The 17,792-nt window shown below is 42.1% G+C and overlaps 1 protein-coding gene across 5 annotated transcripts in view; it reads right to left on the bottom strand.

The window, feature by feature from the left end:
- Tbcd (tubulin folding cofactor D) overlaps positions 1-17,792 on the bottom strand; it is a 156,773-nt gene that overhangs the window by 42,234 nt on the left and 96,747 nt on the right. For all 5 annotated transcript variants that reach the window (XM_063268238.1, XM_006247861.5, XM_063268237.1 and 2 more), the window contains exons 16-17: positions 14,234-14,263; positions 10,121-10,206 (exon numbers count right to left, since the gene is read on the bottom strand). In XM_063268238.1, the coding sequence (XP_063124308.1) occupies positions 10,121-10,206; positions 14,234-14,263 (116 nt within the window). The remainder of the gene's footprint in view (positions 1-10,120; positions 10,207-14,233; positions 14,264-17,792) is intronic.

Genomic DNA, 17,792 nt, shown 5'->3' with positions numbered 1-17,792 from the left:
CAGACCCTTAACAGAGTGCTCTTGAGAATGAAAACTCACACAGTTATGCTAAAAAATAGTCTGGCCATTCCTACCACAGTAAAACTATCTACCAGATGACCCAAACATTGCCTGCACCTCCAATACTCAAAACAGAAGCGCATTCCTCAAGCATTCACGCACACAGCTCAGCAGCAAACCCGGGACTGTGGCTGGAAACAGCACTCCATGCAGCTGATGGAGAGGCAGGTTGTAGCCATCCACGCCATGGGCAACAGCACGAAACAATGGACTCGTTAGAAGCCAGGGTCTTACTACGTACCTACCCCTGGCTGGCCTAAACCGTGCAGCTTAGGCTGGTCTCAAACTCAGAGATCAGCCTGCCTCCCAAGTGCTGTGATCGAAAGCATGCCCCAACAAACCTGGCTTCTTGTTCTTGTTGTTTTGAAGATTTATTTTTATTCTATTTGATTTGTTTTTTTTTAACGTTTTAAAGAATTTCATACGACTCCTCCTGTCCACCCTCCAGCTTGCTTACAGTTTCATGGCCTCTTCAATTATTGGTGCATAGGTATGAATACATACAACAAGCTGAGTTCATTTAATATGTTTAACTAAGGCTGACCACTTGGGATTAGAGAACCTACCAGGGGGCTTCTTACTGGAGAAGACGGATTCTCCTCCTGTTGGCAGCCATTAATTGCCTGTAACTCTTCATCTAGAGATGGGGTCTTGTGAGATTTTCCTCATCTACATTGGAGTGTGAACTGGTGTTGTCTTGGAGCGGATCTTGTTTACATGATCATATTGTTAAACTCTCATAGATATAGTTCCCTGTCACACTATCCCACAGAAGACATTCTGGTCCTCTGGCTCTTACAATGCTTCTACCCTCTCTCCCATGACGTTCCCTGAGCCTTGGGTGTGTGAGCTGTGTTGCAGGTCTAGGGATGGGTACCAGTGGTTAGTTGTTCTCTGAATTTTTTACCTGGGACAAACGACTCTGCTACAAAAAAGAAGTTTCTTTGATTTAGGGTGAGAACTCTATCTAGAGGTATAGCCTTATACCCTAATATGGGTAAAAAGATAGATATTTAGAAAGCAGCTGGAAATTACACTGCTTCAAAAACATGGCAATTGAAGGCTCTCCTCCGGAGGCCATGGCCTCATCAGCCACAGTGGTTGGCTAACCCCAGATGTGGATACAGCACTTCCTCCTGAGGAGATCTTAAGCCACCCACGATGGAAGCCACTGCTGAACCTCTGGATGTGTTTTGCTATCACTGTCGTGGCTCCTACGCTCTTCAGACAGAGAGAATTGTCCGTTGCTTGTCTCCCTTGGCAGCTTACATAGCACCCTCAGGTACTATGAATGCTACTCCTCAGAATTAGTCTAAGTTAGTTCCAGTTCAATTCCTCAATTTGTGTTGTTTCTTGGTTTGTTTTTTAGTTATCTATATATTCTGACTATTAATCCTCTTACCAGATGTGTAGGTGGCAAAGATTTTCTCCTGCTTTGTAGGCTTTATTTTCAATTGTTTCCTTTGCTACTCAGAAACTTTTTAATTTTATGAGGTTCGATGGTCAACTGTTAATTCCTAAGCAAACAGTCATATTCACAGAGTTCTTTCCTATACCTTTATATTGTTCTTTTAGTAGTTTCAGCGTTTCAGGCTTCATATTAAATCTCTGATCCATTTGGAGTTGGTCTCTGTGCAGAGATGGTCTAATTCCATTCTTCTTCATGGAGATATCTGTCTCTGAAAAATGCCATGGAGATTTTGCTTGGGACTACCCTGAATCTATAAATTCCTCTTGGTTAGTATGATCATTTTCACAGTATTAATTCTACCCATCCATAAGCACAGGAGGTCAGTCTATCCTCCAGTCTCTTTTTCAATCTCTTCAGAAATTTAAAATTTTCACTGTAGAAGTTTTTCTTTGGTTAGGATTATTCTTAGCTATTTTTTGAAGATTCTTGTGAGTAGGAGTGTTTCCATAATCTCTCCGAGTGCTTGCTGTTGGCATACAGAAAGGCTTCGTTCGAACTTTTGTAAGTTGATATTGTATCCTGCCACTTTTCTGTTGATCATTTCTAGAAGTTTTCTGTTAGAATTTTTAAAATCTCTTTATATTACCTGCTCCCAGGATAATCTGACTTCTTTTCCTATTTATATTCTTTTCATTCTCTTGTCCTGTTATTGTAGGAAGCACTTCAAGCACTAGGTTGAGGAGGGTTGGAAATAGTGGACAGTCCTAGCTCAGCTTAATTTTAATGGATCTGCTTCAAAATTTTTCTGTTCAGGGTGGTGTTGGTTATGGGTTTGTCATACAATAATATTATTATATTAATGTATGGTCCCCTCGAGTCCTACTCTCCCCTTTGATCATAAAGCATCTGGATTTGTCAGAGGCCTTGTCTACATCTATTGAGTGATTATGTAATCTTTGTCTTTAAGAATGTTATTCATTGCTTTCATTGACATATGTCTGATGAACATGCCTGCATCTCCAGGATTAAGCAAACCTAATTGTAGTGAATGATGTATGTATGTATGTATGTATGTGCCTGTATTATGCTTGTAAGTGTTTTATTAAGGATTTTTACATCTATGTCATCAGAGAAACTAGTCTGTAGTTTTTCTCTTTTCTCTTGTGTCTTACCTGCTTTTGGTATTAAAGTTATATTGGTTTCATAAAAGGAGTTTGAAACTGTTCCTTCTGTTCCGGCTTTTCTGTTTATTTGTTTTGCTTCGTAAAATGTAAGTGTTAGTTTTAGGAACTGGAGAGCTGGTTCAGCAGTTAAGATGACTTACTGCTCTTACAGCAGGCAAGGCTTCATTTCTAGCATCCAGTTTACATGTGGTGCACATTTATCTGCAATTCCAGATCCAGCGTTGCATGCCTGGATCATGGTGGACAAACACATATAACAGAAGACATACGGCTTGTAGATCTTTCTAAAAGCTTGACAGAATTCTGCTGTGATTCTATCTAGACCTGGTCTTGTTTTAGTTGGAAGGCTTATTTTAATCTTACTTGTCATGGATCTATTAAAATATTGATCTCTTCTTGGTTTAACTCTGGTGGTCTGGATGAGTCTAGAAACTCGTCTACTTCTTTTAGATTTTTCTAACTTAATAGAGTATATACACTTTTGAAGTATCCCCTACAGGAAATGTTATCCTATTCTGTATTTCTTTGGTGTCTGTTGCGATGTCTCCCTATTTGATGTGAGTGGTAATTTGGGTAATCTTCCTTTTGTTTAGTTGGGTCAAGGGTGTCACAGTCTTCATTATCTACCCAAAGAACCATCTCTAAAACACATCTATTCTTTGTACTGTTTTGTTGTTGTTGTTGTTTGCTTGTTTCTATGGCATTAATTCTTCTCTGTTTTTTTTTTTTAACACAGTTGAATATTATTAAAAGATGTTTTAACTTAGATTTTAGGTGTACTAAGAGAGAAGGGCTCTGGAAGGAAGTAAGATATATTTGGGGGTAGAGAGATACTTGGTTGTTGAAAAGCACTTGTTGCTCTTACAGAGGGCCTAAGGTCTATTCTCAGTACCGACATAGAAGCTTACAACTCTCTGTAACTTGAGTTCCAGGGGATTCAACACCTTTTTCCTGTTTCTGCATGCACCAGCCTTACAAATGGTACACATGCATATATGCAGGTAAAATATTCATGCACACAAATAAAAATCCTTCAAAGAAAAATATATAAAGAAATCTGTAAGTGAGATGTGGACAGGTCTGCAAAGAAGAGGCACACCCTTTGTCTTTATAAGGTTACTATTTTCTTGTATTTTAATGCCGTTGTCTTGTAAGAGTTGTTTGTGAGAAACCAAATTAGACCACAGGGAGGTTCCTGAGGTATACCTGACATAGTTATACTTCTTGGGGTAAAATTGTAGATCGATGGAAAGCAGTAAATTAGGATAGATTTACTGTAAAAATGTAAAATGCCCACCTAGGCATGCAGCAAGGCCCCATTCTAGGTCATCTACCTGTTGGCCTTAAGCCTGGCTGTCTGTTAGCACTTATATTTTGCATACATTTCTGTATAAAGTAATAGTGTTGTCATGCTGGGAACCTTCACAGCAAGTGGTAATTGTGCTGGAATTCTTTCCTCTCACCTAGTGAGAGGCTTCAACCAGACAGTACTCTGGGGGATTTCTTTCCTTCCAGTGTCCCTGGCTCTTGGTCAGCCTCATTTTTTTTTTTTAATTATTTCATTATTTCTTACCACCTACTACATTTAGATTTGGTTAGTTCTTGATTTTCTAAATTCTTGAGTTGCATCATGAAATCATCTATTTGTGCTCTTTTTTTTTTTTTTTTTAAATATAGGTGGCTTATCGATTTCCCTTTCAGGACTGCTTTTAATATATCCAACGTTTTGTTGTGTTTTCTTTTTAATTACAAGAATTGCTTCATTTCTTTCCTGATTTCTTCTTTGACCCACTCATCAGTCGGTGATGTACTCTTTAACCATCACAAGTCTGTATGCTTCCCACAGATACATTTACTGTCTGTTTTAAGTCTGAATCTCCATCATGAGTCTGTGTACTTACTACAGATTCATTTACTGTCTTTTTAAGTTCTGTTTTATGTTGTGGCCAAATATGTTACAAACATGTTATTTCAAATCTTCTGAACCTGCTAAGATTTGTTTTGCATCTGTTTTAGAGAAGTCTTTATGAGTTGGGGAGTGGAGTGAATATTCTTTGATGTTTGGGTTCCAGAGACATCTGTTAGGCCCACTTGATGCACAATGCTGCCTAATTCCGACGCCTCTATTTGTATGGCCAGTCTGTTGAAGAAAGTAGGGTACTGGAGTTGCCTACTAGATTGGAGTTAGTATGAAATTAGGTGCACACAGAATAATAAACATTATGTTCAGGATTGTGATGACTTCTTGGTTAACTGTTCTCTTCATTAGAATGACGTGTCCTTCTTTATCTTTTCTGACTTATTTTATAGTTTATAATATAGATTTAGTTTAAAGTCTACTACACAGATGACAGCAATACCTACTTGTCCCATTTGTTTATTCTTTCCTTTTGCTTTAAGGTATCTTTGAAGGTAAGTTGAGTTTCTTACAGATAACAGAAAGATGGATTTTGTTCCTTAATCTATTCACCTAGACTAAGACTTTTGACTGGAAAGTAAATGTCACTAATATTTAGCTACTAACTGAAAAATAAGTGTTGATTGCTGTCATTTTGATTTGTTTTATTGTGGGCTTAATGTTTCACTAGTTATAATTTCATTGATTCATTCTATAGTCTTATTCTTCCAGTATTCTCTGTAAGGTTGGGTTAGTGAACATGCATTCCTTTAGCCTTTTATATCATGGGGAGTTTTCTTTCTCTTTCAACTATGGCAAATAGTTTGCTGGCATAGAAGTCTAGGTTAGTATCCGTGTCTTTTAGAACTTGGAATGTATTGCTTTGGGCTCTTCTGGATTTCAAGGTTTTTCCATTGAGAAACTATTATTCTAATCAGTTTTCCTTTATATTTAATTTGTATAAATAACTCCTACAGCTTTCACTGTCCTCTATGTGTTCTGTGTAACTAGTGTATTGACTTCACTATTCCATGGGAAGTTTCTTCTCTGTTCTCTACTTGGTAGTCTGTGTGCTTCTTCTATCTCTGTGGTTATGTCTTTCCCTAACTTGGGGAAATTTTCTTCTATGAACCTTCTGAAGATCTGTGGTCTATGCCACTGACCTGGGATTCTTCTCCTTGTATGTCTATAATTGGAAAAGTTTGTCTTTCACGATGTTCTATGTTTCCAACATTGCTCCCTCAGTGTTTTCAAAAGTTGGGTTTTGTCTTTCGAGCCAGGCAGTGGTGGCGCACACTCGGGAGCTAGAGAGAGACAGATCCTAGAGCTCGGGAGGCAGAGATAGACAGATCTCTGAGTTTGAAGCCAGCCTGGCTACAGAGCAACTTTCAGGATAGCCAGGATTATATAGAAAAACCCTGTCTCAACAATACACACCCCCAAAATTTTAAAAATTTAAAATGTCTTTCATATTGTTGCCCGTATGGTCTAATTCCTCCACTTTATCTTCGTGTCAACATTCTGTCTTCCACACAACCCACTCTACTTGTATGGCTTCCCTCTGTGTTTCCTGATTGAGTGATTGAGCTTTCAATGCCATCTTCATTTTGGCTTGCGTGCTCTTCAACATTTCTATCTCTTTACTGAATTCAGGTTTCCAGTCCTGAATTGTCTTCACTTCCTTCTGCCACGTGTGTGCTTTCTTGGGCATCACGTGGGCAGTTCTTCTCTGAGGTAAAATGAACTGTGTGTACAAGTCTTTAAGTTTTTCAAATCCTTTGATAAAGATCTGAGCTTGACTTCATGACTGTTCTTTTAAATTCTGTGTCCTTGGGTTCATCTTGGTAATTCTCATTTCTATAGAACTGGTGGATCATGGTGGGTAGACTGGAGCAACAGAGATGACTTCCATTCGGAAATAAGCAAAAAGGCATGCAAATGGAACAAACTGGTTCTGTTTGATTTATTCATCTGTGCCTGGGGGGGGGGGGGGTGTGAGAACCACACAGATGGCCTAGAGTTTTAAGCAGCCACACATTTAGGCCAGCATACAGGCTGTGTGACTAAGGCTTTATGGGCCTTGGGGAAGGAATGACACAGGTGAGCAGGGTTTCAGGAACTTACCAGACTGGGTCAGCACACAAGACGTGCAACCTCGGCTATGTCTGTGTGTGGGGACAGTACAAGTGGGCTAAGGTCCAAGGAACTCACCAGACTGAATCAGAACACAGGACATCTGACCTAGCCTAGGCCTAGAGGTTAGAAATAGTCTGAGTAGCTAGAGTCAGGTAGACTCATCAGACCACTCTGATGCATGGTAACTTTTTAATCATCCATACATGTGTGTGGCCTGTGTTAGCATATACCACATGTATGTGGGTCCCTGAGGAAGCAGAAAAGGGTGCCAGATCTCTTGTAGCTAGAGTTACAGGCAGTTGTGAGCCTTCTGACATAGGTACTAGGAACCAAACTCAGATCTTCTGCAAGAACAGCAATAGTAACCACTGAGTCCTTTTCCCAGCCCCCTGAACTTCTTGGCACAAGATATAAAAATGAATGAATCACTAAATAAATCATCCTAAGGGGAAAAGATTAGACAAAATGAAAAGCAATCTACAATAAAAACAGAATTTGTTGGCTAATAAGTATGCTCAAAACCCTATCAGGTTACCCACCTGACAGTTTTGTGTCCTTGTCGGATTCAGCAAGCTTTATACTTTGCATGCATGTCATGTGTCAATTACACATTAGTAAGACTATTACGAGTGATATACAGAAATAAAAAAAGCACAGTTGCCAAACGGTTTACACTAAAAAATATAAGGAAAATAAAACTCAATAAAAAACTGGCCTACATTTGCCTAGGAGCATCACCAAAAAAGAGAAATAGAAGGGAATAAGCACATGGAAGAACGTCCAACGTGGGTCAGTAGCAGAGATGAATGCTCTGAATGGTAAGATGGTCAAAGGCTGGCTGCTGTCGACCTCAGGAAGGTATGGAGAAGCCAAAACCACACATCCAGCTTCATACAAAGTTATATCTCCTGTTAGTCTTTACATAAGAGAATTAAAATATGAATCCACATAGAGATTTCTAAATAAGAGTTTGCAAGAGCCTTGTTTATCATGATAAAAACTCAAGAATGCCTAAACTGCTGATCAACAGGCACCATGGCAAGCTGAACAGCACCAGAAATCACCTACGATGAAGCACCTACGATGGGGAATCACCATGTTCAGTGAAAGAATCTTCCAGTTCCCAACAGGCACACAGAGGGCCATAGGCTTCACTACGTCCTTGTGAATTTACAGATTTGCACACATCACAATATATCAAAATACATGCGCTGAACACATTCAGTCGACCTTATGTCTTCAACACTCGAAAGTGAGCACTATAACCGACAGGTAAGTGAGCTGCAGTGTCCCAACTAATGTCTCCCCAGGGACCTTCCACCACTTTTGAATCTACTCAATATAGCAGACCAAGCAGGTTCAGAAAAACCTCCTCTATAACAGCCTGGATCCTGTCCCAAGTGAGGACAGTTACAAGCCTGGAAGGAAATTCAACACAGACAGAACAGAGAGCCCAGTGCCTCTGAAGACCAACCAGGTACTTACTCCCTTCCTCACACCCTTCATTCATCTTCGCCCTTCACAGCTCAGTACCCCAATACCACCTGCTCCTGTGGACTAACTTCCATATCAATTTCTATTCACCAGAACGCAGTGCTGAACAAGCATACTGCATTTGGGAACTGTCTTAGTTCCGGTTTCTATTGCTCTGACAAACACAATGCCCAAAGCAACTTGGGGCAGAAAGGGTTTATTTAGCTTGCATTTATACAGCACAGTTCATCATCGAAGGAAGTCAGACAGGGACTCAAACAGGGCAAGAGCTGATGCAGAAGCCATGGAGAGGTGCTGATTACTGGCTTGCTCCGCCTCCTTTCCTATAGAGCCCAGGACAACCAACCCAGGAATGGCATCACACACAACGGACTAGGCCCTCCCTCATCAATCGCTAATTAAGAAAATGCTTTACAGAGTTACCTATAGCCAGTTCTGTACGGAAACATTTTCTTAACCATGGTGCCCTCATCTCAGATGACTATAGCTTCTATCAAGCTGACATAAAACTGTCTATCACAGAGACCTCAGGACTAACTATGTTCACCTCCCTGCTGGCTGGAGGCCCCACAACTTGCTCTCAGTCATAGCCTTCTAGAAGTCTTGTATTTTCTACTATCCTTATGAATCCTGCCCCCCAGGATCCAGGCTGAGAGAGAAATCCCAGTAAGGGAGGTGAGACCCTGACCAGAGGCTCTGTGGTGCTAGGATGTGATAAAGCCTTCTATTAGACTGTCCTCGAAATATAGCAGCTGATCTGCTACTCAGATCTGAGAGTCACAAGGGCCCAATGAACTGGAGAACCCACACTCTAGAGTTAGGTCATGTTCTGTCGTGTATTTTTACAGAATGGACATAAAAATGTGTAGGTTTTAGACTGGTGTGGAAACCTTAGCAACAAATAAAATTTGCCAAAGCCAAACTATCAGCTATTTTACCTAAGAAACTCCAAGAAAAGGCATAGACTGTCATATACAACATTCACATGCTAATAATCAGAGAACAAAGAATATGGACATGAGACATGAAGTGCTGGACTGAGGGCAATGGCATGCAGACGAGGGCAAGTCTGGTCGCATTCTTCCTGGAAAAGAGGCTGGTCACCTTTGGGTTCGTTTTTAGTTGTTATTATTTGCTTGTTTTTTACGTCTGTCAAGGCTGGTTATGAAGAAGTGTAAATTCTGCATGGTCTGCACAGCAGGGCTGTCAGGAAATCTACCCCCAGGGTTTATAACGGCCAGAAATGTTTTTAAAATGTACTTGGCATGTTTCTCCTAATTCAAGGTAAATAAACTACTTCATGAAGCACCATGGCCTTTTCACACTGATGTTAGAGTATGAAACTGCTCCCTAGTATTTAAGTTATACAAGCAAAAATAATTGGATGTGATTTCTGAAAACGGCAGTTAACGGTTACATATTTATCCCTTGACCTGAATTCTCAAATGCCTTTATTACTCATCTGAGAAACAATCAGATAATTTCAACTTAAAACACATTTTTTATTGAAACAAACAAACAACAACAACAAAAACTTTCAATCACAGTCACTTCAAATCCAAAATTGTCATTTTCAAAGATCAGTATATGTGTGACACCTGGTGGAAAAGCTGTCGCACAGAAGGACATGCATAGCTGTGCTTGTGGCTATTTCTGAATGGTTCCAAGGCAGAAAAGCACCAAACCAGGAGAACAAGGAGAAGATCAATGAGCAGAGGAGATATGAGCCAGCACACCAAAGCACAAGCAGGTGCCCATCTTCTGTGGTATGTACCATGGAGGATGTACAGTTTCAGAAGCTGTTCTCAGTTCGATTCCCTTTCTACAACATAAGTTATATGCAGACCACAGGATAATGAAGAAGGAAATATAGAAGGTGATTTTTGACACCCAAGTCAAAGAGACTATTACAGTTTTGTTACACACATTAAAACTTACCTTATAATCAGGAAACAGTTAGAAATGTTACCAACTGCAAAATAGTCTGCTGTAGTCAAAATATCAATTCCATGAGGAAAAGTACCCTGAAAAAAGTAAAAGCAGAGAAAAAAACTGAAAGGTGAGAAACGGCCTCTGAGGTGACAACAGGGAGGCTGAAGCTGAGCCACACGGCTCACGGATGGCCCAACTAGTGAGTGTGTCAGTGTTCATCCCACTGCCTGTCCAGGTGCTGCACTTCGTACAACTCCTAACTCAGACCTAACCATTTCAACTCAGATGCCACAAAAGTGACCTGGATGTCAACAGTCCTCAAGTGGTTACTCTTGGCACTTGGTCACCCTGTATGGTCACAAAGACAAGATAAAGCTCTCCAGAGCCTGTAGGAGCAGGAAGGCCATGGAAGGTAGTCAAGCGCCTGCCTGGCTTTGAAACCTGGACTAGGGCCTACACCTCACTGGTTGCCATCAGGATGGATGAGGCTAATAGCCAACCTCTAAGGCTATCACGAAAAGCAGCCATCAGTCCCCCAAACTGAAAAACAGGAGGCAGGTCCCCATCCTCATCCACCAAGAATACTCTGTGGAGCCCCTGCCCTAAAACTGTCACATGATTGGAACTACCTAATATCATCACTTGTGGTGAAAAAAATATTACAATCTGGAAACCATATAAATAACTTTCTTAACAAACGTAAGTATGTAGAAAGCTTTATAGCTATTGGCCCAGAGGCGGCTCCATCCCTGTAGGAGATGAAGCTCCCTATCTGTGCAAAGCTGGCACAAGTCTGTCAAGCAAAAGCCAAGAAAAGCAACAGGCACCACCACCACCACCTGCCTGCCACATCCCCACACCTCGAACAGGGATCAATCTACTCAAATACACGGTGACTCCCCATCTGCACAGCCAGCCATCATAGAGCTGCGTGTAATAACATGTGCATGTGTGTGTCCAGATACAAAAAAACTGACACAAAGAAATCTACAAATTGAGTCTGAATTTCATGGAGAAAATTTTTGATTTATTACCAATGAGACAATGTCAAAACAGAAGCTTAGTCCTCAAACGCTATCTAAAAGCCGGTTAGTCTGAGGATATGGTGGGATGCCTTACCCATCTGGAATCCAGAGGCACTGAAGACCCAGGCCTAACTAAAACACCTGAGGTCTGCCACCCTCCTGCTCCCTGACATCTGCCCTTAGGACTACCCCAGGCACAGCCTGAGGGAGAAAAAGCCGCCATTACCAGCCCGGGATGGAAAACATAGCCAGCAAGAAGAAGCAACTCATCCACGCAGCCTACCTTCATTATCATCCTCAATGCCTTCACCCTTTCACAAGCTAATCCTAGACCCTGATGATTAATATCTCACAACGTCACCACACCACCCAGTAAACAGTCCTCTTAAGACACTAGCGAGACTGCCTCAGCCTCAGGAGAAGGATCAACTGAGGTATCTTATGTACCAGCCAGTTGTCCAGGAGTTGAGCTGGAGTGGGATTACTTGTGCGTTGTTGCTGGATCTGCACAGTGCACACTGGGTGCTCTTACCACTTCCTGTGTGATGGTGTGAGAAATGCACATGAAATGTTCTGTCTTTTCTATCAGAATTAAAAGAAGACAGAGGAAGTTCCATGTTTAAAGAAATTGGTAAAGACACCATTTGTCTAGAATCCCTCCAGGTTAGTGTATTCTTTTTTTTTTTTTTTTTTTTTTTTTTGGTTCCTTTTTTCGGAGCTGGGGACCGAACCCAGGGCCTTGCGCTTCCTAGGCAAGCGCCCTGCCGCTGAGCTAAATCCCCAGCCCCAGGTTAGTGTATTCTTAAAGTCGAGACATACGCTCAGATTCCACTCTCCCTACAAAATGCTGGTCCACTTTGAATTAGCCAATTAAGTTATATGAGTCTGCATTCTAACCACTCAAACTGTTCAGAGCAGGACACAGAACCCCTTGCCTCGGGGTTAAAACAAAGCAGGATGCCTACTGGGTGTGCTTGCTTGCTGGATTGAGTGGCTTTGCACTTTTCTGCATACATAAAACTTGGCTTTACGGGGTTGGGGAGTTAGCTCAGTGGTAGAGCGCTTGCCTAGGAAGCACAAGGCCCTGGGTTCGGTCCCCAGCTCCAAAAAAAATGACAAAAAAAAAAAAAAAAAAAAAAACTTGGCTTTACAAAGATGCTTTGGATTGTGTAGTTATTTATCAAGAAGACCCCAGACTCATTCGCTCATTATGAAAGAGAAGCCCACAACCCAAGTAAAGGTACTACGACTGCAGCCTCATTCACCAGAACACAAAAGCACATAACTAGGCAAGCAAGTGGGAGCACAGGTTTGGCTGTGACCAAGAAGGAAGGACAGGTCTGAACTGCTCAGCAGTACCCGTCTCACTCAAGCAGAATGAGCAATAGGCTAAGGCTCTGCCTGGCCAGATGGTGTCCCTCCTTCCCAGAAAGGGGACTAAGCACCCTGCCCTCCAGTGTTCTCGCTTGAATACAGGGTAGTCTGGAGTCTGAGCAAACCACCTGCACACAGAGCTGTGTCCCAGGAACACTCCAAGCAGCCACAGAACAATGCAGTCTCATGCTGGTCCTAGACATGGCAACTGCTCACTGGTTAATCATAACCTGCAGACTCCTAGGCTACAGAAAGGGAACAGAGCAGACATACATACAGACACCTCTGTTGTAGAGCCCACTCCACTAGGCACTTAGGGGTCTTGTGGGTGTTAAGACCTTCATCATAAGCAGACCAACCCAGTAGAGGAGTCAGTTACCCTGGGTTACTAGGCAAGTCCTGTTACTTCTGAGACAACTCCCAGCATCCTCTACTATAAACACTTCAGTCCTCACAATATTCTCAACCCAACAGGCCATCTAGGTTCTCTCACCTAGAGCACATCCATCTTGGCTGAGACCTCTCTAACCCCATCATTCTTCACACAGAGTCTATTTTGCACATCACTAGAGTGCCCAGCCATCCTTCTACCTTCCTCACTTGTAGCATTAACAAGCACCCAAGCCACCATCTGTCAAGAAACCTGTGGTGGTTTGAATAGGAATGGCTAGGACGGGCTCATGTGCTTGAGTGCTTGGTCATAGGGTGTGGCACTGTTAAGAGTTGTGTTGGAATAGGTGTGGCTTTGTTGGAGGAAGTGCATCACTAGGGAGTAGGCTTTGAGATCTCAGAAGCTCAAACCAAATCTAGTGGCTCACAGTCTCTTGCCTGTGGATCTAGAAACAGAAGTCTTGGCTATCTCTCTAGTTATCATGTTTTCCCACCATGACAATAATGGACTAAACTTCTAAACTGTAAGCCAAGCCCAAAGAAATGTTTCCTTTATGAGATGCCATGGACATGGTATCTCTTCATAGCAATAAAACCCTACCTAAGACAAAACCCTAAAGCAATCATTCTTAGCTGTTCTCTCTCAGGACCTTTCTTCCCTGTCTACATTTATCTTGGTAGCTGCCACCTTGCTCAGATTCTAACCCAGTAGTTCCTTCCTAATGATGCAACTCTTTAATACAGTTCCACATGTTGTAGTGATCCCCAGGCATAAAGTTATCTTCGATTCTACTTTGTAATTGTAATTTTGCTATTGTCATGAATCATAATGTAAATGTTTCCTGACAGTCTTATGCCACCTCTGTGTAAGGGTCATTAGATCATCCGCAAAGGGGTAGCGACCCACAGATTGAAAACCAATGCCCTTGCCCCTCTCCAGCCCTTCAGGGCTTCTGGAAGGTGAGGCCAGAACTTACTACAAGGGAGCCAGCCTCCAAATCACAAGCTAGAGAAGGGTCAGAGCCTACTGGATCCAGGGACTCACTCGCCTAGTACCTGATACATGTAGAACCCACAGGAGTATGTGAGGCAAGATCCTAACCTGCCTGAAACGCAGGGTCTCCTCAAAGGCACATGGGATCAGTGCTCCCTGGTCGCATTATGGCGAGTCTTGGATCAGAACTGCCATATTTATTAGCTTGCTCTGAGGTAAGCCTCATTCCTTACCCACACCCAACAATACAAGAAGATATAAAAGTAAAGCTGCCAGGGTTCCTACCTCCAAGCCTACAGGAAGTTTTAGAAATAAAGATTTATAAAGTGGCCATACCTGTCTCCCCACGTTCTCCTGGAAGGCAGCCTAAGGAGCAAAAAGAACAAACACAGCAGGTGAGTGAGGTTTGCTTCAGCTAAACACCAGACGATAAATTCAAAACAAACACAGCACGGTGTAAATGACCCATGGCTTTACTTTTTAAATAGAAGTCCTCTTTGTTGGCTGACCAGAGCCCTGGGGGTGGCTTGTCACTGTTTCTATGTCCTAGTGCTCTTTAAAACTACAGGTTAAGAACTCTATTTAGAAGATCAGACGGAACCTGACAGTGGCCTTTCTTTCACTAGGAATACATTTTCACACTAATGCCCCAATGAAGGTCCCAGAATTTAACTCTGAGAACAAACTACACAGATCAGTAAGTAGAAGACAATTCCTAAACCACCCATTTTTTTTGGGAACTCTATGATCACAACTTACCACCATGCCAACACCTCAGAGCTGCCTCCCAGAGGGCAGGCATCCTGTCTCCACCCAGCTTTCTGAGCTACCTGAGGCCTACACTCCAGGCACCAAATCAGGGCTGACAATGTCCCATCTGAACTTAAAGAAAACTGAGTACTTCTAAGTAAACCTTGTACGGATGACTCTTCTTTCTTTGGTGACCACTTTCCCTGTCTCTCACACTGTCTGACCTAGGGTCGTCTGACCAACATAATGACCCCTCATGCCCCGCTTATTGCCTGGTGGGGTTTTGAACTTTCCTCAAAGCATACATTGCTGAATTCCAACCAAGCCTAGAGACAGGCATTGACACCAGCTTCGTACGGAGATGGAGGGAAGCTACACAAGCACGCACCATGTGCCATCCCGGTGAGCAGAGGTGGGAACAGGCACAGGGTGTAAGGCAGAGGCAACAGAAGAAACACCCTTACCTAGGCGGATATTCCAGTATAGGGTAGGGGGTTGAGAGCATTCATATGTGCAAAGAAAAAGAGCAAACTGAATCACAGGACCCTGGGAACTACACATCAACCCCACAGGACTGGTAAGCACCATAACAGAAATGTGTGGCATCTCTAGGACAAAACCTCACAGTGGGGGCCGAGATACTAGAAGAGGGAAAAACAGGATACTTTTTGCTTCTTATATTTTGTATCTTCTGCAACCCTTCCCTTTAAGATTTATATTTTGTTTTGTTTTGTTCGTATATGTGGATGTTTTGCCTGCCTGTATATATGTGCACCACACACATGCCTAGTGCCGAGCAGGTCAGAAGAGGATGTCTGATCCCTTAGAACTGTTAAGGATGGTAGCATGTGGGTGCTGAGTACTGAAGTGGGTGTCCTTGGTTTTGTTTGGTTCGTTTGTTCTTTATTTATTTATTTTTTATTTATTTTTGGTCTGTCTGTTTGTTTTTTCAAGATAGGATATCTCTATGTAATCTGACTGTCCTGGCTCTGTAGACCAGGCTGGCCTGGATCTCAAGAGATCTACATGCCTCTGCCTCCCAAGTGCTAGGATTAAAGGTCTGAGCCACCATCACCTGGCCTTCGCAGCCAATTCTTAAAGAAAGAAACAGACACCAAAGAAAGGTGATGTAAAGAGATACAATGTCAACTTGAACATAATGTAACACTTATAAGCAGGAACTTCTTCAAAGTAAAAACTAATACAAGATTTATGTTGAAATAATCTTGAAAATAAAAGGTTAGGGGATCACCCAACACAATATGAAGACAGACCATAGAGACATTACTGCAGAATATGCTATCAACACAGACAGAATAAAGAAGAATGCTGGAAACAGGGTTAAGTGGTTTGTGGCCTTCACACTGAAAGCGCCCACCAAAGAAACAGATAAGCAAGACTGAAACCTGTTATGGAGATGTACTAAGCATTTGCAAAACACACTTTCAATATAAAAGACAAATATTTGGAATCCATCTCAGCAAAAACTAGCCATCCAACTAGACAATGACTGAGACTAGAAGAAACACATCTTACTCAGGAGGACACAGATAGCAAATGAACACCTCAAACAGACTCGGCATCACCACAGAAAAGAAAACTAAAACCACCACACACTTATCAGCAAAAATGAAACAGCGTAGTGACCAGGAAGAAAACAGGCAACCCCGCCTTAAGTAACACACACCTTACCTTAGCAAAGATGGGGGAACACATAGTAGCACAGCCACCCTGGGGAACTGCTAGAATTCTAAAGACAGGCACTGTCCGTCAGCATCCTAGATGATAGGCACATACCCTAAGCAAACTATGCTCGCAGGAAAGCCTATATGAAGTGCTCTACAGCTGGTCCTAGATACTTGGTTGGCTCTTCTTTTTCCCAACCTTTTACCCCTACCCTGTTTATCCTCCTATCACTAGATAGGAAAGAAAGAAGTAGAGAGAAGAGAGAAAAAGAAAGCAGAGAATGATACAGATAAGCAAGACTGAAACCTGTTAAAGAGAAAGAGAGAGATCCTTAAATCTAATTTCTTTCCCTTTGTTTCTTCTTTGAGAAAAACTACTAACAAATCACAACCAACCCCCTTGAATGACCATCAATCACAAACTCCACCCATCAGGGCTCTAGCATTATATAGCCTTTGAAAAATTCTCAGAATTGCAAATGTCATATAATCAAGGAAACTATCTGCATCTAGCAAAATGATGTTCTACTAGAGCACAAGAAAAGTCATAGCCAGCTGAGGCAAAGCAGCCCCAAACCTGGTATTAAAACAAAAACATGCTTAATATATTGCTCTGTCTAAAGAAACAAAAACTCCAGAATTCTCACTACGATGTTCATAATAACCCAGCAACCCAGATGCCCTTTTACAGGTCAATGGCTTCACACCCAGGGCTCACTTAGAGAACAGACCCACTCACAGTAGGAAGCAAAGGCCTGGGACTTCCCAACATACTGGACATACTCAGTAAGAATCCCAGTTCCAACGACTATCACTTTATTGATGTAACAGCATTACAAAATTGGAAAGTAGACTGATAGTTGGTAGCAGTTAAGAGAGAAGCAGCCATGGTTTAAAAGCATCGGTCAGGGATGTCTGTGATAAGGACTACTGTGTGCCTAGACTGTAGGCAATTCAGATGTGTGTGAGAGGGAGCCACACAGAACTAATGTGCACAGGACACATACAACTGAGAGTCCTGACCAGGGCTGCTGAGTTGTCTTAGTATATATAACATGTGATGTTAACCAGCAGAGAGTCAGGGAAAACAGACTCAGACTTTCCTGGGTTCTTGTTACTCCTTGGGGGGGAATCTCAATAACGTCAAAATAAAAGGCAAAAGGAAAATAAAAAGAATCAAGAATGAAACATCAAATGAAGTGCGTGCGTGTGCGTGTGCCCCTGCCCACACATGTATGCACACATGCCTTCACTCTCTCTCTATTCATTCCAAGTTTCCCACAAAATCACAGCCATTGCCTGTCCTTAGAGGAACAGGCCTCTTCACAAAGTCAGCAGTCTAGCCTGCTGAATACTGTCTAGAATGAAAAACCTGGAGTCATTAGCAGCAATGAACTAATTTTTCCACCAAGCAATGCCAGGACTCTACTATCCAGCCCGAGTGCTGACCACCAGAAAGA

Source organism: Rattus norvegicus, chromosome 10 (assembly GCF_036323735.1).
Source record: "Rattus norvegicus strain BN/NHsdMcwi chromosome 10, GRCr8, whole genome shotgun sequence".
In the NCBI taxonomy this organism is placed as follows: Eukaryota; Metazoa; Chordata; class Mammalia; order Rodentia; family Muridae; genus Rattus; species Rattus norvegicus.
This window is presented reverse-complemented; position numbering and strand designations above follow the sequence as displayed.